This window comes from Saccopteryx leptura, chromosome 3 (assembly GCF_036850995.1).
Source record: "Saccopteryx leptura isolate mSacLep1 chromosome 3, mSacLep1_pri_phased_curated, whole genome shotgun sequence".
In the NCBI taxonomy this organism is placed as follows: Eukaryota; Metazoa; Chordata; class Mammalia; order Chiroptera; family Emballonuridae; genus Saccopteryx; species Saccopteryx leptura.
The window spans coordinates 307,132,085-307,159,866 of record NC_089505.1 but is presented as its reverse complement, the minus strand read 5'-3'; the positions used below and the strand labels follow the sequence as shown (position 1 = coordinate 307,159,866).

Genomic DNA, 27,782 nt, shown 5'->3' with positions numbered 1-27,782 from the left:
AGATGATAACATTTACGGAAGAAAACAGGGACCTAGAAACTCCAGAACTGAAAAAGTTTTCTGCAAAGGAGTTCGCTGATGCTTTTTATCTCACTGAAGCAGAAAGGGCAAAGTTAGAGGAGCAAGATCTTGATACAGAAAGGTTCACTGAAGTTTACCGCGCAGTTACCACTTGCTGTCAGAATCCAGCATGACACTGTCATATCACTATAAAACCGACGGGTAACAACCAACCATAGAATCTCAGTGGCTTGAACCACGAAGGTTTATTTCTCACTCATACTCAGTTTGCATCTTGGGTCAGTGGGAAGTTTGGTCTCCATCCTCTTCCTTCAGGAGCCTCCACTGTCAGTAAGGCTGAGCACCACCGCAGAGGGACAAGAGCATCACAGATTGTGCACTGGCTTTTCACAGCTTCTGCCCAGAGTGTCATAAATCACATTTCATTGTCCAAAGCAAATCCAAAGCCCCCTGGAACTGGAAAGTGTAACCTTGTCATGTGCCCAGAAGGAAAACTGATGAACATCACTAAGAAATCCTGAATTGTTCATATAACTTTATACTCATGTAAAACTCATTGGATGGTTTTATTGGTAAAAAGGGTAACTGGCTTGAAGAGAATATAAATTCTGATTTCAAAATTATGAATATTTTCATTTTTTGCCATGATTTTTGTTTGTTATTTATAAAATATTTTCTTTTCCTGAGGTCACAAAGATTTTCTCTTATATATTTTTTCTAATAGCCCCTGCTCATCATTCAGCCTTTTAATTAATCTGGAATTTATTTTTGTATGTAGTTTGAATTAGGAATCTAATTTTAAAGATTTTTAAATGAATATAGAGAAAACAGTTGCCTGAATACCCTTATAATATAGTCAATTTTTCTCCTCTGATATATAAGGTCATCTCCAAAATATATTTAGTTTCTATCTTTACTTGAGTGCATAGAGGAGTTTGATTTCTTTTATAATTAAAAAATATATGTGTGATACTTTTGAGTTTGAGCACAAGAATGATTGTTGGTCTTCGTAACTTTTTGTAAATTTTCACAAAATATGAAAGAGTAATGTTCTGCCAAAATGATTATTTTTCTTCTGAAAGTTTTTTAATATATTACAGATAAAATTTCATTGGAAAATAACTTTGCTTATCAAATACCTTTTTAGGCCCTGGCCGTTGGCTCAGTGATAGAGCGTCGGCCTGGTGTGCGGGAGTTCCAGGTTCGATTCCCAGCCAGGGCACACAGGAGAAGCACCCATCTGCTTCTCCACTCCTCCCCCTCTCCTTCCTCTCTGTCTCTCTCTTTCCCTCCCGCAGCCAAGGCTCCATTGGAGCAGGGTTGGCCTGGGCGCTGAGGATGGTTCTATGGCCTCTGCCTCAGGCGCTAGAATGGCTCTGATTGCAACAGAGCAACGCCCCAGATGGGCAGAGCATTGCCCCCTGGTGGGCATGCCGGGTGGATTCCGGTCAGGCGCATGCGGGAGTCTATGTGACTGCCTCCCCATTTCCAAATTCAGAAAAAAAAAATTAAAAAAGAAAAAAATACCTTTTTACCCCCAATTACACTTTACTTCATAAAATACTTAATACAAGAGCGTTCTAGGTAAATGTGTAAAAATGGACAGCCTCTGAGAAGCTACTTTAAGGGAGACTGATCCTGGTTCATCCTCAATATTCTTGGTTTGAAGACTATGCCTGTGTTATGGATTGCAGCCTTATTTTCTTTCATAGCTTATTATGATTTTGAAAAGTGATAACATCATGTTCTTGGCTTTAGGGAATAAAGAGTAAGCTTTGGAAAAAGCCCAAGAGTTGAATGCTGACCTTGGAGAGGTTTCCTAGGGGACTGTGTTAGAAAAACGCATTATTTTCTTAATTTTGCTTAATCCTTTAATAAAAAATTTATTTGTAAAACAGTGCTATAGAACAAAGCATGCTCAGTCATGCTTTAATTATTTAAGGTTAAAGAAGGACAAACTGAAGACTGAAATTGGTGTGTATCTACATATTTAGTGAATTTTCTACAACTGGATAACCTTTCTTTGTGAGTAAAAGGAGTTGAATTCAGGTATTAGTGGAGGCTGGACAAGTCTAGCATTTCTGAAACTGAGGGTTAGTCTCACAACAATTCCATAAATTACATGGAATGCTGACTTATTAATATGATTTGATCCAATATAAAAATGTGAAGAATTGGCGCATTCATCTTGGTACAGTTGTCCACTGTTGCAAAAAATAATCAGATGATATCCTGAAGCAAGACAAAATACAGAACTATCCTACATTTTTGGTAGAACAAGGCCTAGGAATGTGAGAAGATCAGTAAAAAATGAGGAATTTTGAAGTGAACCTTCTTTCCCACCATAATGCAACAGTAGTAGGCTGCAGCGAGAGATTGGAAGCTATTTCACAGCCTAAAAATCAGGCTTCAGCATGGCTCCTGCTCCCTCTTGACTTCCTCAGGATGATACAGGGAGAGAAAATCCATATCATGGCATATAAGGGTGAAAGGACGACCTTTAGAAGTAGATTTATCAGCCCCATGTAAAGACACATGCAGCCCCATGTTCATTGCAGCATTGTTCACAGTGGCCAAGACATGGAAACAACCAAAAAGCCCTTCAACAGATGACTGGATAAAGAAGATGGTTCACATATATACTATGGAATACTACTCAGCCATAAGAAATGATGACATCAGATCATTTATAAAACATGGATGGGTCTTAATAACGTTATACGAGTGAAATAAGTAAATCAGAAAAAAACTAAGAACTGCATAATTCTATACATAGGTGGGACATAAAAACGAGACTAAGAGACATGGACAAGAGTGTGGTGGTTACAGGGGAGGGGGAGGAAAGGAAGGGAGAGGGGGAGGGGAGGGACACAAAGAAGAAAATAAGAAGTAGATTTATCAAAGGAACCAAACTATTTCTGTGTAGAGTTAGAGAAGAGAGAATTAGCAAGAGATGAAATTAAAGAATTCAGTAGGAATCCGCTCATGCAGGTCTGTCTAGATAAACATCTTTAGGAGTTGGAACTTGACTCTGAAAGTAATAGCAAGTCATGGAAGGACTTGGAATATGTGAGTGAAGTAATTAAATAAGATCATTACAGATACACCCTTGTTTCAGTTTGCAAAATGAATTGCAGGGGAACAAAGCTAAAGGTTCCCTGTGATGCCTGTCAGGAGAGCATGACAGTGATCCAAGGGAGACATGATGGTGAGTAGGATGGAGAGTGACATCTGATTTGAGAGGACCAAATAGATTCAAGATTGAGCATTGAAGTACCAGCAGTTAGATGTAGTGTTTGACTACCTGTGGCGGTGAAGGTGAAGGAGGATTCAAGACTAATGCCATAGAGAGAGGCATTGAGTGGGCAGGCATGCTATATCTAAGAGAAGAAACATAGGCCCCTTGGCGATTGTTCCTGATTTTAAAGCGCCAAGTAATGTACAAAGCAATTTTGTTTCTAAATTTATAACATTTGCTACAATTTTAATGATGAATTTCCTCTTGTTTTGTACTCATATGCTTTACAGTAAGCTCAAAATTTCTCATTTCAAGTAAAGGCAGCGATCTCAATAATTTAGTACTAAAAATAATGACATTTCTGCTGTTGCCATCTAGTGGCCACTACTAGTTATGGTAACTTTCATTTAATACTGTGCTCAGAATTTAATTTCTTGAAGTCTATCTCTCTGAGAGAGAAGGCCATAGTGTAGTAAATATTAATTATTAGAGAATCAGCAGTAGGTGTCCCTAAAATTGAAGGAATCATACTAGGGAGAGTGTTAGAGATGTGAAGAAACTTAAATTTTGTAACTTAAATTCTAGTTGCTCTAGAATAGGACTTGAAACAACTTATTTTAACAGCTTTAGGGAGAATGTAACAACAACAACAATAACAAAAACCAGCAATAATTTGAATTCCTTTATATTATGTTTCAGTAAGAGGCTGCCCTTTAATGGCAAATATGTGGGAAAGGTATAAAGGGATTTTTATAATTATCAGTATGCAAATAAAATACTAGTGAGCAACTTCTTTGTGCCCAGGGTTTAACATCCTCACACTCTGAGGGACATAAACAAAGAAGAGAGCATGGGGTTTCCCTAGACCTAGAGCTGTATTGGAGGAAGGGAGAAAAATATACGGCTTCTTTCTACCCCTCTCTGAATCCAACCACACATATGCACGCACACTTCAAAATTTTGAACGTCTGGAAAGGGGTCTCCTGTTTCTCATGACAATCACTGGTCAATACTGATTGTGAAATCTTTGATGTCAAGGAACCTATTCTTTTTTGTACTCTTACATTTGCCTCACTGTGTGTCAAACAATTACGATAAAAGTGAACAGTCTGACCTAATTAAGTACAGTCATCAATATGTACTGTGAGAAATTTAGAAACCTATATGAGCCCAGATCCGTGTGGGTTAGGAGTTTATAGTTTACTAAGGGAGAGACATGTGGACAACTATTAAATTGGAACTATATTATTAGAATAACTGTATAATAGCAGGCAAGGGAGGTGGCAGAGGAGACAGGGAGGGCCAAGTAGAAACTGGTGAGCGTCAAGTGTCTGTGCGGCATTGGATGTCGTGGGGCAGAACACCAACATCCACATTTTGTCCGAGGGGTTCAGTGGTAACGAAACCTACAGATCCTGAAGGCAGGGATATAGGAAGGGCGCCATGCACTTTTAATGCTACTTTACATAGTATAATAAACCATATACATTCTTCTATATCTATTTCTTGAGAAGCTGTACTTACATAAGTTTAGCAATTTTTACACAAAATGGCAACTTTGGGAGCATATTTTTATCTCAATCCCCTCACCCCTGCCACCAAACAGTGGGAGACACATCGTATTCATCCTAATATCTCTCAGACCTTAGCATGGAGTTTAGCATGTGATTAAAGAAAAACAAGGCTCAGTGTCTGTTCTCTGCATTTTCTAAATGCATACTATTTCCTAAAATGTTAAGTGATGAATTCATTAATCATTAATAATAACTGCAATAAGTTCATGATGAATTCCGCCTTGTTCGGTAGACAGCACAACTTTTGGTGGCTTTGTAAGCTTGGACAGGCCAGCTCGTCCCTGCGGTCTTCAGCTCCCTCACCTGTCAAGTTCTCCCAGATTATTGGAAGGTCTTCTCCAGTTGCAGTGATCTTTGAATGTCACTCTGATTCTTTTACCTGTCCTCCTTCACTGCCTTTATGTTGAGGGAGTCTCCTTTCTTTTAGCCTCTCAGATATTTTCCCATTCTTGTTGCAATCCCCATATTTTCCCAATGCCATCCTACTTGGTCTTCCAACTTCTAGTTTACTGGACTATATCTTGAAAATCATGAACTAACCCTTTCAATGTTTTTTGTTTTCAGTTAGCGATTTAACTTAGAGAAAGATCCATGTGAGTATCTATACCCTGCTTTGTTCTCTCTAATTAAGTGTTAAGATATTCCAAAATATGGTATATAATAACTTGTTTAGCCAAAATATTTTTTTTTGTATTTTTCTGAAGTTAGAAATGGGGAGGCAGTCAGACAGACTCCCGCATGTGCCCATCCAGGATCCACCCAGCATGCCCACCAGGGGGTGACGCTCTGCCCTTCTGGGGCGTTGCTCTGTTGCAACCAGAGCCATTCTAGCACCTGAGGCAGAGGCCATGGAGCCATCCTCAGTGCCCGGGCCAACCCTGCTCCAGTGGAGCCTCAGCTGCCAGAGGGGAAGAGAGAGAGACAGAGAGGAAGGAGAGGGGGAGGGGTGGAGAAGCAGATTGGTGCTTCTCCTGTGTGCCCTGGCCGGAATCGAACCTGGGACTCCTGCACGCCAGGCCGACACTCTACCACTGAACCAACTGGCCAGGGCCGCCAAAATCTTATCAACAGACTTTTAGGCTATTTTTCTTATTTTAAATAGTGCTCAATAAATATCTTTGTATATATGTCATTTTTAATTGATAGATTGGGATGCACATTTTTATTTTTAATATGCATTACTAAATTGTGCAACACTATTTAAGAAACTTTTCTTTTTGTCCTGTGAGCTGTCACTGAATATTTTACTTGTGTCTTTTAGATTATTTTTTTCTTTTATTCATGGTATAGTTCTAAGGAAAAGCAAAATATATGTATGACAAGTGATTTACAACCCTGTAACATAGATGATAGGAATACAAAGATACTAACATATAGCCTATGATTTTTCTATAGCCACTTGACTTAGATATCTTCAGGGCCACTTAATTAATTTAAAAGCCAAGTGGGTATGCTTAAACAAAGCTAATTAGAATTCACTTGTAGTTGAACCAGTCATTAATATCTGTGAATACTACTCCATTTATATTAAATATATACTCATTGCTTGATTAGCATAAACTTAAAAGGAATATGTAATCAAAAATTTACCAGGAGCAAAACATAGTATACTGGAATAATATTTTGAAAATCCAGTAGTTATCACAAAATAAGGTTATACTTTTGGCACAGAGGCATTCACTTTCATAATCCTTATCAAAAAAATGATTTTAGATCACTCTGAAAAAGTTCTGAATACTCTGGAGATAGTCATGCTATATTTGAATTGTTTTTGCTAAATATGCAGTTTTAGCATTGGAGAAATTTACTGAAAAAGCAGTTTATAGTGCAGCAGTATCTGACTCAGCACCTCTTAACATTCCTTTAGCCCTGCTGGCTTTGTAGGCGTGTGACCTGTGCCTTCACACAGGCCCCCACCTCAGCAGTCTCCTCAGTTGATTTAATGCTCTGCTCTCACTGTCTTGAAATTCTTAATAATTTTTGAATATGGGACCCACATTTTCATTTTATACTGGATCCCACAAATTATACAGCCAGTCCTACCTTTAGTATATTTTTCAGAATGAAACTACGTTTATTAGAATGTATTGTTGAGGCAGTATTCATCCTAATTATAGTGGATATTTTAGAACTAAATGTATATCAATAAGTCTGTTTTATTTGAAACCAATGGCCAATTAATGATGATTGCAAATGAAATCACCACCACCCCAATCCCTGGCCACTCCCCAGTCACTGAGCAGCGGTGGGCATTAGAGATCCCTTGAGGAGGCTTCTGAAGGTTACAGGAGTTTCAAATCTATGCAGTTCAGTGCTTCCAAGTGCCAAGTATCTGGAAGACCCTGAGTTAATCTGTAACAAACATCAAGGAGCTTTGTGTGATTTTAACTTTGCAGTAGTGGGCCTGACTCCTCCCCATGAAGGACAGTGTTCCTGGGGGAGGACGCTGGGAGGCAGGAGTGCCTGAAGACCGGCATTGACTCCTGTGGCCCGCAGGTCATGCTCCATCCCTTGTCAACCTGCTCATTCTCACCATCAGTTGCCGTCTTCTTAACCTGTGCTTTATTTCCCCATCTACTGGAAGCCTCATTTCCTACGCATGAGTGAGTCAGTTTGTCTTTTGACTCTTTAAGTCTTAAAGTACCTTGATGATCATCTGTTAAATGGAGCTTGGCATCAGTGTTAGCTTAGTTTTGACTTATTTGGCCATTGGCATCCTATGCTGGACCTTCACAGAAAGCAATGACGTTCTCTCAGGATATTTGAATCCCTAGAGCTTAAGGCTACTTTAAACCTTAGATATTGGTTTATTCTAGGATCACTGGATTCACCTAGGTATAATAAGTAAAATATTATGAGTCTGTTACCTACCCTGATCTCCCGAAGAGATCATAAATTCAAAGGTGCGGACTATATTAGTCTCCCATCCAAGTACTAACCAGGCCCGACCCTGCTTAGCTTCCGAGATCAGATGAGATCGGGCGCGTTCAGGGTGGTATGGCCGTAGACCAGACTATTAGGACAGTCCTCACAGACTCACCCGGAGCACTTGTACACTGATAGAGAGAACACGTGGCTGGGTGACTCGTTGTGTGATAGGTTGTGGTTCACATGTCATCCAGGGTTTTGTCCAGGGAGGGTCCTTTCTGTCTGACAGGATTCCAATCTATAGCCACCTATGTCAGATGCTGAAACTAACACATAAGAAAACAAACATTTGATTTTTGTCTCAACATCACTTTTTCCATAATTCCATAATGAGGAACTAAAATAGAGGCAAATCAACTTTAAAAAATAGCAAAGCAAATAAAAGAAACTCCTATTTTCCTGCTATAGTGGAACAGTTAGAGTTCCAAATTTTGGATTCTGACTTTAAAATTTCCTGATTTTTTTTCTGTCTTCTTTGGCCATAAAAAATATCCAAAAGGGCAAAAAAGAAGTTTGCTATTGGAGGGAGAAATCAAAGGTAGAGGAACATAAAAACCATGTTGCCAAATAAAAGGCACAAACGAATATTTACAGAGAGTATTTTATTTTACAGGGTGGAGAGTTGAGTGTAAGGAGGAGGGCAAGGTGGCCCTGAGGTGCAGCAGAGACTGGTATTGGGGACCCAGCCACGGAGCTAACAGCCTATGTGGAAGCGGAGAGGCAATGTGTGGTCTGCTGGCAGCTCTGGTTCTAGTAATTTAAATGTGGTTTCCGTCTCCCTTCTATGCTATCAAAAATTACAGAGGGAAAGTCTGGAATCATAAAGGGGTTGAAGATAGATTAGATTTGTGAATATACCTAGGGCTATGGGCATGACAACCTGGGTGGTGAGGTGGGAGACTTATGTTTCTTTGATGATTCAGTTGGGAGAGATGTGAGGTGTGATGGGTCTTCCTGAAAACCTTATGGGTGAAGGAAGGTCATCAGCTCCCACTGGATCAGGAGCTTCTTGGGGAACACTGTTCTCCCCATTGGTCCCATGCTCATGGTGTCTCAGAGGACTGCTTTCTTAGGTGGACTGTAGCCCCAGGGGCTGAGAGAGCACATGCTCTCTGGTAGAGGTGTGGTATGGGTGGCTCAGCGAAAGCAAAGTCAACCTGCAGTGGAGGCCAGGCGTTGCCCCAGATGTAGGGTTTTGTTGAGATTGAAGCATGGGGTGTGGAGATGCTACCCCGGTCTGTGGGAGAGGGACTGCACCCATAAAAATGGAAAAGTAGTTTACCTTTTATTAAAATATCACCTTGAAGATCTTACCAAAGATCTAATTCTATATTGAACATTTTTTTCTTTCTTTGATTTCCCCACATTTCTCTATACCTGGCTACTTCTGATTTTTATATTCTAATAATACTTCTCCTAAGGATCTTTTTTTTAAATCTTTACAGGGTACCTCTTCTTAAACTTTTTTTTCATCTCCAGTGTGAGAGAGATGTACTCTCTGAATTTCTTTTTTTTCTTTTTTTATTCAGTGAGGAGGGAAGGCAGAGACAGACTCCTTCATGCATCTTGACCGAGATCCACCCGGCAAGCCCACTAGGAGGTGATGCTCTGCCCATCTGGGGCATTGCTTCACTCCTCAACAGCTGAGCTCTTCTTAGCACCTGAGGCAGAGGCCATGGAGCCATCCTCAGCCCCTAGAGCCAACTCAGTCCAGTAGAGCCACAGATGCAGGAGGGGAGAGAGTGGAGGGGGAAAGAGAGAGAGAGAAAGAAGTGAGAGAGGGAGGGGTGGAGAAGCAGATGGGTGCTTCTCCTGTGTGCCCTGACTGGGGATCGAACCCAGGACATTCACACACCAGGCCAACACTCTACAATTGAGCCAACTGGCCAGGGTCTACTCTCTGAATTTCATGTCTGGAAACATTCTGATATTTTTAGCCACACATTTGATTTAAAACTTGACAAATTCATAGAATTTTAGGGTGATTTTCTCCACTCATCCCAGTCGAGGATCTTAAAGGCATTTCTCTTTGTTTTTTAATAAAATCATTGTTTGTTTTACTCATGAGAAGTTTAATATCAATCATTTTATTAGCTCTTTATAGGCTGTATTTTTCTTCTTTGGAATCTTTTATTATTTTATTTTTGCCTGTGAACTTATAACATTTCAACAGGGTCTGTTGAGTTCTGGTCTTTTCATTAATTCTGAGCTCCTTCAGTCTGATGGTTCGGCATTTCTTCAGCCTAGGGAGATTTTATTAAAGTTTCCTTTATTTTCTTATTAGCATTTTCACTGTATTCTTCTGACATAATTCTTGAAAGGATGTTGGCCCTTCCATATCTAACTTTCATGTCTTTATAGCAGGCGTCCCCAAACTACGGCCCGCGGGCCGCAATGCGGCCCCCTGAGGCCATTTATCCAGCCCCCATTGCACTTCTGGAAGGGGCACCTCTTTCATTGGTGGTCAGTGAGAGGACCACTGTATTTGGCATCCCTCCAATGGTCTGAGGGACAGTGAACTGGACCCCTGTGTAAAAAGTTTGGAGACCTCTGCTTTATAGTTTCCTGTTTGTTTGTTTTTTTTTGTATTTTTGTTTCTTTTACCACTAGATTTATTCAATTTTAACTTTTTGAAAATAAACATCACCTCAAATTTATTAAGTCCTTCCAGTTACCATATTTCCCATGTATAAAACTCACCCTTTTGCAAAATATTTGGGGTCTAAAACGCGTGCATCTTATATAGTGGTTCTAGTGTTTTTACTTGCATTTCCTGCTTTCTTGTGCTTGTTTTTGCACTCGTTGAAGACAGTGGTTCATTATCAGACACAGATGAGGACAAACAAATGGATGGGAGTTTTCACAGTGATGAGGAGTTGTATGAATTTTATGATGAATAGAAGTTGAGTTCAAAAACTTTATATAGTATATTTTATTTTCAAATTTCGGGTCCCAAAATTAAGGTGCGTCTTATACATGGGAGCATCTTGAACATGGGGAAATACAGCATGTTTTGATTTTAGTAACAATATTTTCATCCTCATGAATTCTGTATTTGCTCCAGATTTCTCATTTTTTATGGTAGCAAGTCCCTTTATAAATGCAACATTCTTTCCAGTGATTTCCTGAAATAGTTCTATTTCTTCTTGGCTCCATTGTTCTCTCTGTTTATACACTTGTACAATTTTTCCCTAAAATTTCTGGTTGTTGATTCATATACATGAATGAGAGATAAGTTTGATTAGTATAGGTAGCTTGTACTGGTTTCTCTGTAATTGAATAGATTCCACTATCCGACCTCTTCCTTGACAAGGAAGGCTGAGTGTCGGCTTAGAGAGGTTAGCAGTCAGGCTCTCGGGTAGCACATCAGTGGGATGCCTATTGAGGAATGGTTGGGGGTAGAATGCTTCTCTGTGATTCACTTCCATGAGATGTGGAGTCCAGTGTTACTTCCAATTCTATCTGCTGCTTCTTGCAGTCTAACACTGCTCCTGGAAACTCTTTTAGACAGATGGCATGAGGAACAAGAGTCTTCATTCTGTAGGTAAAAGCCCCAGCTGCCAACAGCACTCCTTGGAGGACGGAGATGGGATTTTTACCAGTGTATCTGTTGGGAATGCAGTTCTCTAGTGAGTTACAGTGACAGTGTCCCCTTGGCCTCTGGTTTTGTGCTTTAGCTTGAATATTCCCTCTGACTCTCTTGGAAGAACAGAACTTATGTCTATCGTCTTGGGCTGAGGTGTCTTCCACACTTTGATATAATTATATCTGTACCCTACCTGCTTATTTTTTATGCTTCCAGCACTTCTCAAATCTCTAGTCAAGTGATGGTACCTTTCTTGTCATCCATTACTGCTATGTTTTTACTCTATAAATAATCTTTTCTCTTATTTTAATAGAACTTTGGGGCATGAGGGAAAAGCTAGTCAATGTGTAGGTGTATGAGTTCATTCCACCCTCATATGCAAGAAACCAACATGTATTTAACTTGTTGCCCAAATGTTGCAGAACCACATGGCTTTCAAATAGTATCTGTGGTCTAAATTTAGTGTTGAAAAAAATGTTTGGGGATAAATAAAAATATATAAGCATATACAGCATATTTCATATGTAAAACAGTCTTGAAAACAGCTGGCAAGAGTTTTCACTGCTTCAGCAGAAAATGGATTTTACTGAATGATGATGAATCTTTCCAAATCACCTCGTGGTTTACCAGCTGCACTGAGCTCAGTCAGACTCAGTGAGGGTGTGTTGAAACTGATTGCTGTTTATTGTTCTTCAAGGAATTTTTGTCTCAAGCACAAGATGTCTGTTTTTATCAAAACACATATAACTTTACAAAACCTATGTAAAGCATACATAAACAGAGTTCACCACATACCTTCTGTGAATGAGGGTGTCAGTTGTCTGTAAATTAGAACTATATTTTCAGCAGTTACTGAGGACATCGATATGCTGTCTTGCTTTTCATAAACCACAGGGAGTAAATGATATAAGCATGCTGCTAAATTTAATTTTATAAGAATTTCTGTTTATGCCTAATGCCGTGCCTTTTCATTTAATGTAAATTTAGTATTAAATGCCTTATCTGTTCACATTTTTATAAATTAACTTAGGGTTCTGCATATTAGGTACATTTTTTTCTTTCAAAATGAGCATATAAATTTTAATGTTTGTCATTTTTTATTTTAATGGTTATAGTATTATTTTTCTAGCTGAGAAATATTTCTAATAAAGAGGAAAGATTAGAACTTAAGTGTTTTAGACTTGCTAGATTTAAGAGCTATTTTTCAAATGTCCTTTCAACTCCGTGTCTTTACATTCTATTGCCCACTGTCCCTCATTATTACTTTCATCTACAGACCCCTGCGTGGTTTAGCTAGATTCCCCAATCATTTTAACTCCTAACTATTGCCATACTCTCTAACACTAGCACTGTATTCCTTCTTAACAGTTCCCATATACGTGCAGGTGGCCTTTTCATCACCCTAGTGACTTTCTTGAACTCATCTTGACCAATGATTTTTACCCGATTTCCTGCCTCAGCCACTCCTATGACTGTTACCAGTAACTGCAGACTCTCCATAGACTCACTTTCAAGCATCTTTCTCTTTGACCATCTACTCCTATCTCTCTAGCCTCTTGTGTTTCAACTCCAACTTCCATTTGACCCTACCTGGACATCCAGTCAATTGATCCTACCACACTTTCATTTTTTCTTATCTCCCTGATGTCCTCACCTAGCTTCCTGTCCATCTTAAATCCTGGGGTCAGTCGACAGTTACTGCAGTTGCTCCTTTACATGTACTCTCAAGTGCCTCACCCCTCTCTCAGTTAGTTCAACATACTCAGTTAGCTAAACCATAACCCCGCCTAAATGCAGATTTTTACCTCATTCATGCCTGCACCTGTGCAGCTGAACATGCCTGGAAGGAACACTTGCTGCTACACTAACTGGTCTTTTTTTATTTTTAATTTTTATTGAATTTATTGGGGTGACATTGATTAATAAAATTATATAAGTTTCAGCTGTACAAATTCTATATAATACATCATCTGTATATTGTATTGTCTATTCACCACTCCCAGTCAAGTCTCCTGCCATCACCATTTACCATCCCCTACCTGCCCCATTCCCCTTTCTCTCTAGTGATCACCACACTGATGTCTGTCTATGAGTTTGTTTGTTTTTTGCTTAATTTTTTCACCTTTTTTGCCTAGCTGCCTGACCCCCTGCCCTCTGACAGCTCTCAGTCTGTTCTTTGTCTATTTTATTCCTTTGTTTTTTTTGTTTGTTAGATTCCATGTGTAAGTGAAATTATTTGGTAGTTGGCGTTGTCTGACTGGCTTATTTCACTTAGCGTAATACTCTCCACACTAACTTGCCTTGCTCTAGATTTGTGACTACTAATCTTTAGTTGCTAGACAATCCATCCTATCATTCCTCATCTAATTACATCTCTACGTTCCTTGGTCACTATTGAATATTGATTTCCCTTTTCTCAAAACTATAAGTACTCATCTCTCATCCTCTGTTTCTGCTGTTTACCTTTCTACATTTATTGGGATGATCAAAGCAATCTGAAGAGGAAATCTACAAACCAACATCACCAACTGCAGAGCAGGGGTACCTATCTGTTCTGTTCACATTCTGCCATACACAGTGCCTGGTTTAGAGTGGGTGCTCAATACATATATGCTGAACAAATAAATAGAATTATTGATATTCCAAAGGAAGCATTACAATATTAATTTAAAGATTGCTCTGAGCACTATCATATCTCATCTCTCTGGCTACTTTACTATGTCTTCTTTTATGTCCAGTCTGGAAATCTTCTACCCCTAAACTATCTCTTGCTCATTGTTCCATATCACAGTGAATAGTACCAAATCAGACTCATCCATTCAAACCCAACACCTAGGAGATTAATTCTTCAGTTTGCTTTTACCCACTCCTTCCCAAGATCAGGCCTATTTTCAAATTTTGTATAAAGTCAGGCCACTGCTTTGCATCCTTACTTATACCACCATGATAGTTCAATAGTCTTTGAGGAATTCTTCCTGGTTTCTCTTTGTTACCTTTATATAGTGGTCAGAGAACATCTTTTAGAAGGATGAATCAGTGCCACTCACTTAACAGCATCCATTGGCTTTGCACTTCATTTAAAGTAACATCATCCTCTATGTCTTCGCTGACAGGCTTCTGCAAGGTCTGACCTCTTCACCTCACACACTATTCCATCCCTACTGGCATGTGGACAGCTCTTTAGAATGTATCAAGCTTTCAATGCCCAGGAGCCTTCACATTTACTGTCCTCTCTGCCAGGAATACTAGCTTTTTGAATGTCTGGTCCTAGTTTTATCCTTAGGTCTCAGATCAAATATCATCTCCTCAAAGAAGCTTTCTTCATCACCTTGTACAATAATACAGTGTGTCCGTAAAGTCATGGAGCACTTTTGACCGGTCACAGGAAAGCAACAAAAGATGATAGAAATGTGAAATCTGCACCAAATAAAAGGAAAACCCTCCCAGTTTCTGTAGGATGATGTGGCAGCATGTGCGCATGCGTAGATGATGACGTAACACCATGTATACAGTGGAGCAGCCCACGGCCATGCCAGTTGAGATGTGGACGGTACAGAGGAAAGTTCAGTGTGTTCTGTGGCTCACTAAATTCAAATCCATGACCAAAGTGCAACGTGAATATCGGCGTATTTATAACGAAGCACCACCACATAGGAATAACATTACTCGGTGGGATAAGCAGTTGAAGGAAACCAGCAGTTTGGTGGAGAAACCCCGTTCTGGTAGGCCATCAGTCAGTGATGAGTCTGTAGAGGCTATACGGGATAGCTACTTAAGGAGCCCTAAAAAATCTGTGCGTGAGCCCACATCAAACTGCACTGAATAGGTAAGAAACTGGGAGAGTTTTCCTTTTATTTGGTGCAGATTTCACATTTCTATCATCTTTTGTTGCTTTCCTGTGACCGGTCAAAAGTGCACCATGACTTTACGGACACACTGTATATACTGCCCCCCACCTTTTGCTCGTATGTTATTCTGCCTTTTCCATAGAGGCTTCTAGAATCTATATTTTATTTATTTATTTGATTATTTATTGTCTTAATCTTCCAAAGAGTGTAAGTTCCCTTAACCTGGGTCATAAGAGCCTTGTTTAAGAGATTACTATCCAGTAGTAAAGTGAAGGATATGTCAAGGAAACCGTTGCTATCTAGAGTATATGATCATAAAAAATAAAACTGTAGATTTGGAACAGTTTGCAGACAGTTTTGAATGTCTTGATAGGAGTATATATATTTTTTTGTCTTTGCAAGTAATATGCAGCTACAGAAATTCTTTAGTAATGCAATTGGCATAATTTATTCATTTATTCATTCTTTCTTTTAGTATATGTGCCAGCAATTGCTCTTCAATATTGGGAAACAGAAATGTCTAAGACATATTTTCTGACCTTAATAACTCTGCAGAACTGCACTGGTAAACACATGACAATACAGTGGGATGAGTGTTACCTAGAATTTTATTCATAATGTTATTTAAACATTTACCAACACCAGCTCTGGGCTGATCAAAACTATTTCTTGAGACTTTGAACACTAGTTTTAATAGCAGTTGCTGAAAATTATTTTTACCAAGACTGGAGCTAGCTGATCCTATATGGTACCTAAATCTGTCCTTCATTCTTTCCTTTCCCCATGTTTTAGGATGTGTTAGCATCTCATCTTTCAGGGCAAAGTAATAGTGCACCTGCGCTTACATCTGGGCCTGGGTGTGGGTCTGTGCCTGCACAGTGCTGCTGACATAGCGGATAGGTGGCCCATGTAGCAGACGGATGCCCAGGGCAGAGCCTCCACCTTGATCAGGTCCTGGCACCCAGACAACTTCATGTCACAATTGTTGCACTCATGGCAAAAATTGTGAGCCTGACCTGTGGTGGTGCAATGGATAAAGCATCGACCTGGAATGCTGAGTTCACTGGTTTGAAACCCTGGGCTTGCCTGGTCAAGGCACATATGGTAGTTGATGCTTCCTGCTCCTCTCTCTCCACTTCTCTCTTTCTTTTTCTCTCTCTCTCTCTCCTCTCTAAAATGAAAAAATAATAATAACAATAAAAAAAAACCTAAGCTTTAAAAAAAAATTATGTGTGAGCTCTCTCTCCCTCCCTGAAAATGATGAACTTTTCCTAATGGCGCTCAGCCTCCGACCCGGACCCGGGCTTGCATTCTAGAATACTTTTTACTTGTGGTGAGTGGTAAAGGCTGTGAAACTCTGCAGTCTGCCCTCCATCTCCAACCTGACCTTCCAGCTGCATGACCTCTCCTCATCTCAATTTGTCACACCCTCAGCTGTCTCTCTATATAAATCTTGTGGGAGTAAGAAATCGATCCTCTTATTCCCAGGAGCATCTTTGCAAACCTCAGGATTTAAATTTTCATGTTCAGTCTTTGATTCATTTTGAATTAATTTTTGTACAATGGGACAAACTGTAGTCAAGTTTCATTCTTTTGCAGGTGACTTTCCAATTTTCCCAGCACCATTTATTGAAGAAGCTTTTTTTTTCTCCATTGTGTGTCTTTGGCTCCTTTGTCATAGATGATTTGCCCATATATATGTGGTTTTATTTCTGGGCTCTAGATTCTGTTCCATTGGTCTATATGTCTGTCTTCTTCTGCCAATACCATGCAGTTTTGATTATCATGGCTCTATAGTATAATTTGAAGTCAGGTAGTGTGATACCTATTTTTTCATTCTTTTTCCTCAGGATTGCTGTGTCTATTCGGGATTTTAAAAACTGTATGATTCCACACATATGTGTGAAATAAAACTGAGACTCATGGACATAGATAAAAGTGAAGTGACCAGGGGGTAGGGGATGTGGGGTGGGGTCAGGTGACGGGGTGAGGAGAAGAGTATAAAGAAGAACAAATATAAGGTGATAGAAAATGATTTGACTTTGGGTGATGGGTATACAACATAATCAACAGCTCAAATTCTATAGAAATGTTTAGCTGAAACCTATGTACTCTTATTGACCAATGTCACCCTGTGAAATTTAATTTTCTAAATAAAATTAAAATTTTTTTTTCATGTTCAGGAAAGCAGTTTCTGCCTAGTTCAAACCCTCAAAATCACTCCAGTCCTAATGCTGGTGGATGCATGGATTGAGTGAAAGGCAGGATAATTCTTCTTATAAATACAATGCAGTCAACTCTTGAGCAATGTGGGAATTAGAGGCATACCCGCCAGTCGAAAAGCCCCATGTGACTTTTGACACCCCAAAGTTATCTACTGTAGTGAAAAAATAAGTGAACCCAAGCAGTTTAAAATCATGTTGTTCAAGGTGAACTGAAATTACAAATTAGACTCTGCCTCAATCAATATGCCCAATGTATTTTATTATATATATTAACTGTTTTCATTTTGCTTATCACTGAGTTTATCCTTTTTTTGATCTCATATATTCATTAACTGAATATAAGGATATCAGAAATTAGTTGTTACTATGCTGATGATAAAAAATCAATAGTGATTATTTGGTTTATTATAACTGTAGAAGTCATCTTTTAAAGACAATATAAGAATGCTTCAGTTTTTTTTAAAAGAAAAAAAATAGTCACAGAAATTTTCCATCCAGTTTGAAAGGTTAAGAAAAATGCATGAGCTCTTCAGAAGTTTCAGGATAGAAAATGCTGTGGCTTGGAGCTGTTATCTGATGTAACATTGCTTTATCTGAGTGTGCAGACCTTCTGTGACAATGGTAACCTAGTTGGGCCTTCCATCTATTTCTTTCTCTATTTTTCCATAGCTTTTGCAATGTATGATGAATTTAAAAAGAACATAACACATCACTTCTACAGAAGCAAGATTCAAGATATTTTAAATTGCATTCCACTGATCTATAACTGGGGTTTAATTGAACGCTATATTGCTTTAGCACAATAGAGGAATGACCTCTTTGGTTAGAGCTAAAATAGTTGACGTTTTAAATAACAAATATAAAGAAGACCTGTGTCACCTGGTTGTTTGCTTACCTGTTTTTTAGAATATAAAATGTTATTACACTTGTCTGATAAATATTTTGCTTCATGGTATATTTATGGTAGAATTCCTTTGCTTCTTTTAGTTCCAATTCTATGTTTCATCTGCACATTCTGGAGACACCTTGAATTGTTTTAGTCATGTCTCTGAGATAATATTAACTCTTGTCATCCACACAGTCCATTTAGCCTCTACTCAGATAAATCTGTGTGTTCATAGATTGATATAAATGTCAATTAAGAATCGTGAGCTATCTTGACAGCAGTTTCTGGTGTAGGAGGTCAGAACAGTGTATTTTGCTGAACTAAACTAAGAAATCTATGAATGCTTGAAATTTCGTTTCTTAGGATAGTAAGACCCTTTAATAACTAATATTTAATTGTGGTAAGCTAAGCATTCAGTCAGTGAGTCAGTAATTCAATACCACTTATAGGCCAGGTGGAGTTCCAGGCCCTAAGGGGAGAGTACAGATTGAATCTGGCAGTCCTGGCTCTTAGTGAGTCGGGAGGAGTAGACATGGGTGCAAACAAATAAGCAATTATTAAATGAGATGATTCTGGAGTGTATTAAATGATGTGAATAAAATAAAATAATGAAGTGATAAAGATTTATGGAAGATTGGTATCTTAGAAGGTATCATTAGAGATGAATGATGGCCACCAGCCAACTAAACATCTGAGAGACAAGCATTCAAAGCAGAGGAAAATAGACTGCCAACCAAAAAGAGATGGGATAGGAAATTTCCAGTGTCCCTTCTGTCAGCATCTGGATATCTGATTGTTTGACCTCCTCACAAGAGCTATGGCCTCTCACTGATTCTGAACTTAAAATGATAATTGACAGACTAGAATTCTGAGCTAAAACCAACAAGATGAAATGTGACTGAAACAAATGCAAAATGGTGCATGCAAGGTTACAAAGCCCATTACACAGCACAAAATGATATCTATACAATTTGGCAGGTGTTCATCTGAGAACAATCTGGGATTCTAACTGACCGCACATTGGAGCTGGTTCTTTGCTATTCCTGACAGGAAAAAGAAACAGAGTATAGCTATTACCCTGAGTCAGATTTCTGTCCAATTTAGGCATCATTAGAGCTGTACAAAAGTGAAACAGCTGGTTTGGCAGGTAGAGAGGTCTTCATTGCTTAATTGATTGAAAAGAGCAGAAAGAAGGCATACCCATCAAGGCTTTGGGTAAAACTAAATTCTGTATTGTTTGGTAGCTAGTTTAAGACACTTGTTAATTTCTGTGGTTCTGTGACTTGTTACTTGTTTATTTCATTCCAGTAATATTTTCTTCATTTTGGGATACTTATATCTTGTTAGGAAGAAAAAAGTGTCATTGGTATATAAGGTATATGATGAGGTTTGTTGAAAGTTTAGTTTATAATGTCATCTCCCATAATAGTAATCTGAAGTTCAAAACTCTTAAACTATAATTTTAAAAAGAATTTAGGTTAAATTTCTAGTACGTCTTTGGCCAAGCAGAATTATAAAAATAGAAAGAAATTGATGTATCCTGGCTTAGCTATGTGTTAGCTTTCATAACAAACAACTTAGTTTTCTGCACTTCAGTTCCCTCCAAATGAGGACAGTACTTGTATCTACAGGATTGCTTGCCTGACCTGTGGTGGTGCAGTGGATAAAGCGTCGACCTGGAAATGCTGAGGTCGCCGGTTCGAAACCCTGGGCTTGCCTGGTCAAGGCACATATGGGAGTTGATGCCTCCAGTTCCTCCCCCCTGTCTCTCTCTCCTCTCTAAAATGAATAATTAAATTAAAAAAATAAAATGTTAAAGGATTGCTTTTAGGATTAAATGAGTTCCTGTGTATGAAGCAGCTAGAGCAGTGCCTGGCAATAGTAAGTGCTGAGTAAGTGTTTGTGATTATTGTTGGATGTAAATGTATTCTCTATTCTGCCTTCAGGAACTAATGACCAAATTAATAACTGAGACTCCTGACCAGCCAATCCCATTTCTCATTGACCATCTTCAGTCTAAACAAGGGAACCGTGGACCACTTCAGAGGACTCTATCTGGATCTGCGGCGCTCTGGGCAGAAAGTGAAACATCAGGTAAATGAACAATATATTTTATAGTTAATTTTGATACATTTAATGTAAAAATGTATAAAAGTCTTTCTGATTATAATGAGATAAATGAATATGGTCAACTAGAGTTTCAGGTATTGATCTGTGACTTCACCCATATGTTAAAATATGTCATAAAATTATTCTTGAATTTGAATATATTGTTATGTATTATGCTGCATAATGTGAGAAATTGTGTATCAAATTTTATAGAAAAAAGATTCATATTTTCATGAAAAGATTTCATTCTCTGTGAATTCAAGCTAATTATTCTAAGCTTTTATCTTTTTTCTTTTTATGAAGAATGTGTATTAAATGTTTACAACTCATCTGTAGAAAGGTAAACAATAGTTTTCTACAAAGTTACCTTTATTCTTGCCCAAATATGTGATTATTCTCTATTTCTCCAGACCCAATTTTACCTGTGTAATAGATCAACCTTAGGAAGAGCCTCTGGACATTGGGGAACCAGCTTTCCCATGAGGCAATAGCCTCATCTTCCCCGTATGCACTGGTATGATAATTGGGTAGAGTTGACTTTCTTCTTTGCTTAGACCATAGCCTTTTTTCTTCTACACACTGGTCTGTTTGTTTGGCTTTTACTTTCAAAACCAAATCCCCCAATGCCACTTGCCTTAGCCAACTCCTTGCCTGATTTCCCTGGGAATCTGACTGATAGGACTCCAAATGCTCTCCTGAGCCTAGGAAAGGATTTTGGTCTTCTGTTGCTGTGTTCTCATATTGGTGCCTTCTTGAGATTCTGTCTCAAAACCACTAAAGTATGTAGGATTTAGGGTTTTCCTGGAATGCAGATAGCTCTGATGTTAGTTATCCATATGGAAGTTGTCTGCATTATACAAGAGACAAAGGTGTGGACTTTTGGAATACAAAAGAGGGACTCTTAGTTTTTCCTGGCCCCACTTTCTAAGGTTTAGGCTCTGAGAAGGTTGGGTATATAGGCATGGAATTTGGGTAAAAGATGGCATTTACCATGTTGAGACAGACCTGATGAACATCTGTGAGCCCAATGAAACATATGAACCTATATTTATAAATTACAGTGTATGGATGTTTTATTAAACTCTGCAGCTTTAATCAGCATACATTTAATGTCTCACAGTTTTCATGAGTTAGAAGTCTGTGCACATTTTAACTAGATCCTTTGTCTAATCTCACAAATCTAGAAATCAAGATATTGGCTGGGTTACATTCTCCTCATGGGTCTGGAATGAGAAAGAACCTGCTTTCAAACTATTTCAGGTTATTGGCAGAATTAAGTTGCTTGTAGCTGTGTGGCTGGGGTCCCTGTTTCCTTGCTGGACTTCAGCCTGGGGTTGTTCACAATTCCTAGATGCCACCTGCAGTTCTTTGCCACATGCCTCTCTCATATTATTGCAGTTTACTTTTCTAAAACCAGCATGGGAATTTCTCTCATTCACGTTTAATAAAATAGAGTCCTATGTAACATATCATCATTGTTATAGCATTATGATTAGCAAGTTGAACATCATCTTGGCTGTATTCTTTGGGTTTGAAGTAAGTCAAAGATTCTATCTGCACTCAAGGACTTCTATAAGATATATCATTAAGGGACAAAGACCATAGGGATCATCTTAGGATTCTGACTGGCACAATACTTCATGACTCACTGCTTAAAGAGGATGGAGTGGCAGAGATCATTACAACTCCCAGTTTACTGACTTGGATATGGCATAAGTGCCTGTTTAATAAAGCAAGATGTAAACACAGGATTAAGTTTATGAATGACAGTAGTAAGTCCAGTTCCTACTGATTAATTTGAATTTCTAGTGGGGCATCGTAGTAGGCAGTTCCAGCAGGCAGGTATGAGTCTGAAATTTTTAAGATGGGTCAAGGCAGGAGTCACAGAGAAGGCATTCATAGCATACACAAAATCATTGAAACCATGGGAGTGAAAGAATGGAAGTTGTAAATTTTATAGATTGAGTAGGAGGTGTGCTGGAAGAAGTCCAGTGTGAGATCATGTCTGATACCTAAAATTTTGTCTGTTTCTTGAGAAATGAGTTGTTTACCAAGGACAAGAGGGTTGGGGATTGGATTGGGGAGATTGAAATGAGTGATGCTAATTGTGAAAAGTCACCAAGGGAAAGGAAAAAAGAGTTGGTAAAAGGAAAATTTTTAAAAAGACTGTAGGTGGTTCTAGCCTATTTGAAGTTAGACATGATGAATTCATCATGGAAACCATTAGCAAGTTTGTGATTTTTCAGTGCCTGGAAGTTCTGGGAGGGGAGCAGAGAAAACAGTTGGAGGGACTGACTGAGAGTTGTGGTTTGTCACCATGAGGATGGAGGGTGGAAGAACCATTTTTGCAAAAGAGTTGAGCACTTTTGTCAGCAAATCGTGCAAGTGATCAAAGCACATGGTCTGGTGTGAGAGCGTAGTGAGCAAGGAAAGGAAAAGATTTCTACAGGAAAAGCAAAGCAGAGCACGGAAGACCTTTAGGAGACCAGTGTGAGTGCAGGTGCAGTGAGAATGTGGGAGGTACAGAAGGACAGCAAGTTTTGCTGTTTGAGATTTTTGAGGTGTAATGATTCCAGATGATGAGCAAGTCCTGTTGGTGCCCTCAGTTTGGGAGATTCTTAAGCATCAGGGAAGTGAACCTTCTTTAAAGTTGAGGAGGACAAGAAGGTCTGAGGCTTAATGCATGGTTTGTCTAAAGATTAAGAGGTCACCAGGATTTCATCCAGGTTGTTGAAAGGTGAAGAGAGACTGTGCCAATATCTTGAGTAGGACTGCAAGGGTTGTTGGCAACAGAATGATGGCAATAGTGAAGAGCGGTGAGTAGTATGGACTGGTAGCCTTAACCACAAGACAGAGGAGACTTTCAACTTAACTTTGATGGTCCCAAATGACTGAGCCTATGCTGTGGTGAGTACCACATGGAGGAGTGAACACTCCATTCCAGGAAGCTGTAGAGCACAGAATGCTGTTGTAGAAGAAATGAGGTGTCTCTTAAGACCTGAAAGGGGCGAGAGGAGTGTCTGTTTACCATGAAATGAATGTTCCAGACAGTGAAGAGAAAACATTTTGGAGGGAGCAATATGACAAATGGGAGAAGGAAAGCACAGAATAATTCCTGGATATGAATATAACTAAAACAATTTTAATTTGGGTGACAGTAAATAATGCCAGTTTAAACCCTGATTGCAATTTTGAATTTTTTCTTCTGGTGTATGTTCTAATTAGCTAGAAGATGTCTCAATATTCCAAGTATATGGGTGTAATACTTTTTGAAACTACTGTATCTTAAGATGTCCTCTTATTGCCTTAAATGTATCTAGCAACTTGACACAACATCTTTTCAAACGTGTATCATTTAATATTGTCAAGGACAAACATGAAAGCAGCCTTATTTTAATTCCTTTTTAGATATTCTAATTGTTCCTTTAAAGCACTTATGGGATTTGCTTTCTTTTTATTTCTAATATTCAAGTTTAATGGGAATACATCTAAATATTTGTCTCTCTAACTTTTCTTTGTATTCACTGAATCTTTTCAATCAGTAGATCCAGGTCTTAAGCCTAGAACATTATCCCTTTTGTGTACTTAGTAGTGGCTTCTCTATTATATTTGTTTTAATTTCTTCTTAAGGAAAATCAAGTATGTGTAAATTGAGTTTCCTTTTACTGTTCTCTATTCCTCTGATTGCATTCCCCAGGTATTTGCCATTCCGTATAGACTAACCTCTAGGGAGATTTATTTGTCTAGTGTGTTTGTTCTCTGTGTCAGTGACTCAATTTTCTACAGTATCAATTTTCTCTTTCTGGCTTTGAATACAAATTTAAATGTTGCTATTTCATTTTAGATTTCTATCAGTATTTCCTTATCTCGTCTTTTTTTTATTTGTTCTTGCAGTCATTTTTAAAAAAATTATAGATTAGTCTATCTCCTCTTTTCTTTCTTTTCCTTTCATAGAATACATTTTCTTTTATATTTATTGATAAATTAGCCACAGTCCAAAATTTGAATGTTTCCTAGGATGTTTTTGGTAAAACTGTCAAATACCCTGTATCTTGAATGTTGTATCCTTGTTTTGTATTGAATATATTGATTTTTTAAATCATATTTTTTGTTTAGTCAAATGAATGTTCTATTTAGTTTTAGGTTTTTCAATAAATATATAGGTGGATTTTTATTTGTCCTCTTACCATAGAGCTTGAAACTTATTGAAACCTTTTAAAAAGTTTTAGAAAGACAGGTGAAATCATAGCCACTGCTAAAATTTCCTTTAGCAGTTGAATCCTGCGGGTCTCTGCTAAACTGATGAGTGATGTTCTGCCTCTTATCTCTTTTCAAACAACTAAATAAGAATAATGTTGTTAGTAGATTATTTAAATGAATATGGATATCTTTCCTTACCAGTAGTGGAGAATTTAAAAAGCTACAAAATCCAATGTATCATTTCTCTCTGGTTCCTGTTAGCTTTTCTTTACACGGTGAGATGCTATATCTTACAAACAGGACTTTTCCTATAGTCATATCACATTAGAAGAAATTATGGTGCTAGGATGGATGATGTAGAAAGAAAAATTCTGAGAGATTATAAAACAACATAAGGAGATAACCCTGAGATAGGGGCAAGCATTGTGGATATCTTGAAATCCTCCAATGTCTTTCTGGTTTGCCTGTATTTTGTCTTAACCCTATCTATAGAAATAACTCCTGGGTTCTGGCAGACCACACACCAGTATTCTGTTTCTACTGTTTTAGAATATTAATGGCTCTTTGGGTATTTAATGGGTTGCTAGAAGTAGAAAAATTGAATAACATCTAGTTAAGTTCCACCTTAATATGAACATTTGAGGAATCCAAATCATGATATCTATTTGGTATTTATAAGTGGGTGGCCAGAGAAAGATGTATGAGTCATTCATAAAGCCAGGGTCCTTTGATAACTTGCAAATTTAAACAAGAGGACAGTAGGAAACTCTAAGGAATGCCACTTAGACGAAAGAAGAAGATGAGGAAGTAATGAATGAGACAGAGAAGGAATAGTCAGCTTAATGGGACAAAAAGGATGTAATGTGCTGAGAATAGAAGAAAAATTTCACCAAGATAAGTCTGTCTAAAAAGATTAAATGTTTGGTAGAGAAATCAAGAGGGATGAACTTATGAAAAGATTATTTAATTTGGGAATTGGTATGGCATTGACAACCTTTGAAGAAGAACTATAGCTTTCACCGAAGTTGATTGAATTAATCTTTCTTGAAGAGACAAGTGGGAAAAAATGAGTGATGCTAGGGAAGAAATTTAGGTGAATGTCAGTTTTCTTTGTCATAATGAATAATGGATAAACTAACATTAGTGAGTAAAATTTACTTTCCTGTTTAGTTGTTTTTACTTATAACAGAATACAATGGTTTCTTCCATGGCAGCATTTAAAGAATGTTATTTTAAGTAAAGATAATCCATTCCTTTCAAGTAACTTCACAGTTTAAAATGATTTTAATCATATTAATCCATATGTGATTCTTATCAAACTGATAAGTAAAATTTACAGGGGAAATTAAGAAATGCTTTTGAATACTTGCATTATTTTTGATATAAGGTGACCTATAGGTTTTGCTGAGTATACCTAATAACGTCATGAATTTAATTTTCTATGAATCTTGAAATCACTTATTGAGCTTATATTTGTATATATTTGTTTTAACAGAACATAAAGGAACAAGAAGGGATTTTAGAAGCTATGATAAACCTTGGCAACTAAATGCAAAGAAGCCAAAAAAGTCAAAAAGTGACCTTGCTGTGTCTAATATTTCTCCACCATCACCAGAATCCAAATCATGTAAGGAAGTTTGTCATTCAAAAATTACTTCATATATGTAAGTCATTATTAACAAAATGAAGAAAAGGTAAGAATTAAAGCCAGACTTTTCATATGATATTTCTGGCTTTTAATCCTAAATGAATTTTATATTTATTTCATTATTGACATTGAGCTTTATTTATATCTACTCACTCATTCATATTATTCAGCATGTGTAATTGATTTAGACCTTTCTGAGTATATTCTTTTAAGAATGTATATTGCCTGGAACGGGTCCCTGGCCTGTCATGGCCAGTTGCATTGTTGTATCATATTCAAAGCAACACCACCCATGCATTTAATAAAGTGTATAAAAGCAAATTTAACTCTTTAGAAGAGGAGCAAAGGAGATTTGTATTAAAAAAATTTAACAAAATTTTATGAAATCCTTCACCCATTATTTCCCAGCATTCCTACTTATTATTATTGAAACTCCTATATTTATTTGTTTTCTCTCTCTCTGTCTTTCTCTTTCCCTCACTCTCTGACTCTCCTCCTCTTCTCCTCACCCCATGATAAATCCAAAGCCCTAAAGGCTTATTAATTTTAATGGGGTCAGTACCGGATATCATCAACCTAAGGGAAAAATGCAAGGCTGCTCATTCTGTAGAAACTGTGCCCCTTACAGGGTGCTGCCAAGTCACAGAATGTTGCTGGTGGTCTGACATCTCATGACATTTCTTTCTCTTCAGGTGACCTACTCCTAAGCTCTGGTCCCACTCAGCTGTTAGCTTTTTAAAGCAAACTTAATAAGAAAGTGAGTTTTTATAGTATGTGTAGAGCTTATATATGACAATAAGAATACAGGATTCAGAATTATTGTTTGGAAATATATTGTCAAAATATATTAAATTGTTCCTGAAGTGATAGAATACCATTTTAACTTTTCCTGTGAAAGGGTAAAGGTACATATTGTAATAATGTAAAGCAACAGTACAAAGCACAAAATGGCATAAACAAAAAGTCAATAGATGAGTTAAAATGGGATGCCAAAAGAAAAATATGATTTATTCTCCCAAAACAAAGACAGGAAAAGAGGAACAGAGAAATAATGACAGATTGGTAAAATAGAAAATAGAAATCAAATGCCAAGATGGTAGGTTTCATTACAAAGGTGTCAATGATTATAATAAATGTAAATGTACTAAAAATCTCAATTAAAAAGCAAAGATTTTTAGGCTAGATGAATAAAAGTATAGATTGTTTACAAGATACATTTTAAACATAAAGACAAAAGCAGTTTAAAATACTAAACATAAGGAAGCCATAATGACTATTATAATATCAGACTAAGTAGAATTCAAGATGAAGAGTATCACTAGAGGTAAAGAGGACCCAAGGGCAAAGTTCCCAAAGACATGGAAGGAAAAGTTTATAGAACTAAATGAAAATACAGATAAAATAAATAAACCAAAAAACGAGTAAATTAGTGGAAGATTTGAGCACTATCAACCACTTTGACATATTTAGGACACTCTACTTAGTGTAGTTAGAATATATACTACTCACAAAAATTAAT

General features: G+C 37.8%; 1 protein-coding gene across 1 annotated transcript in view; it reads left to right on the top strand.

Moving 5' to 3' along the window:
• C3H8orf34 (chromosome 3 C8orf34 homolog) overlaps positions 1-27,782 on the top strand; it is a 129,582-nt gene that overhangs the window by 58,197 nt on the left and 43,603 nt on the right. The window contains 2 exon segments of the mRNA XM_066372442.1: positions 20,253-20,400; positions 26,111-26,242. Coding sequence (XP_066228539.1) covers positions 20,253-20,400; positions 26,111-26,242 — 280 coding nt within the window.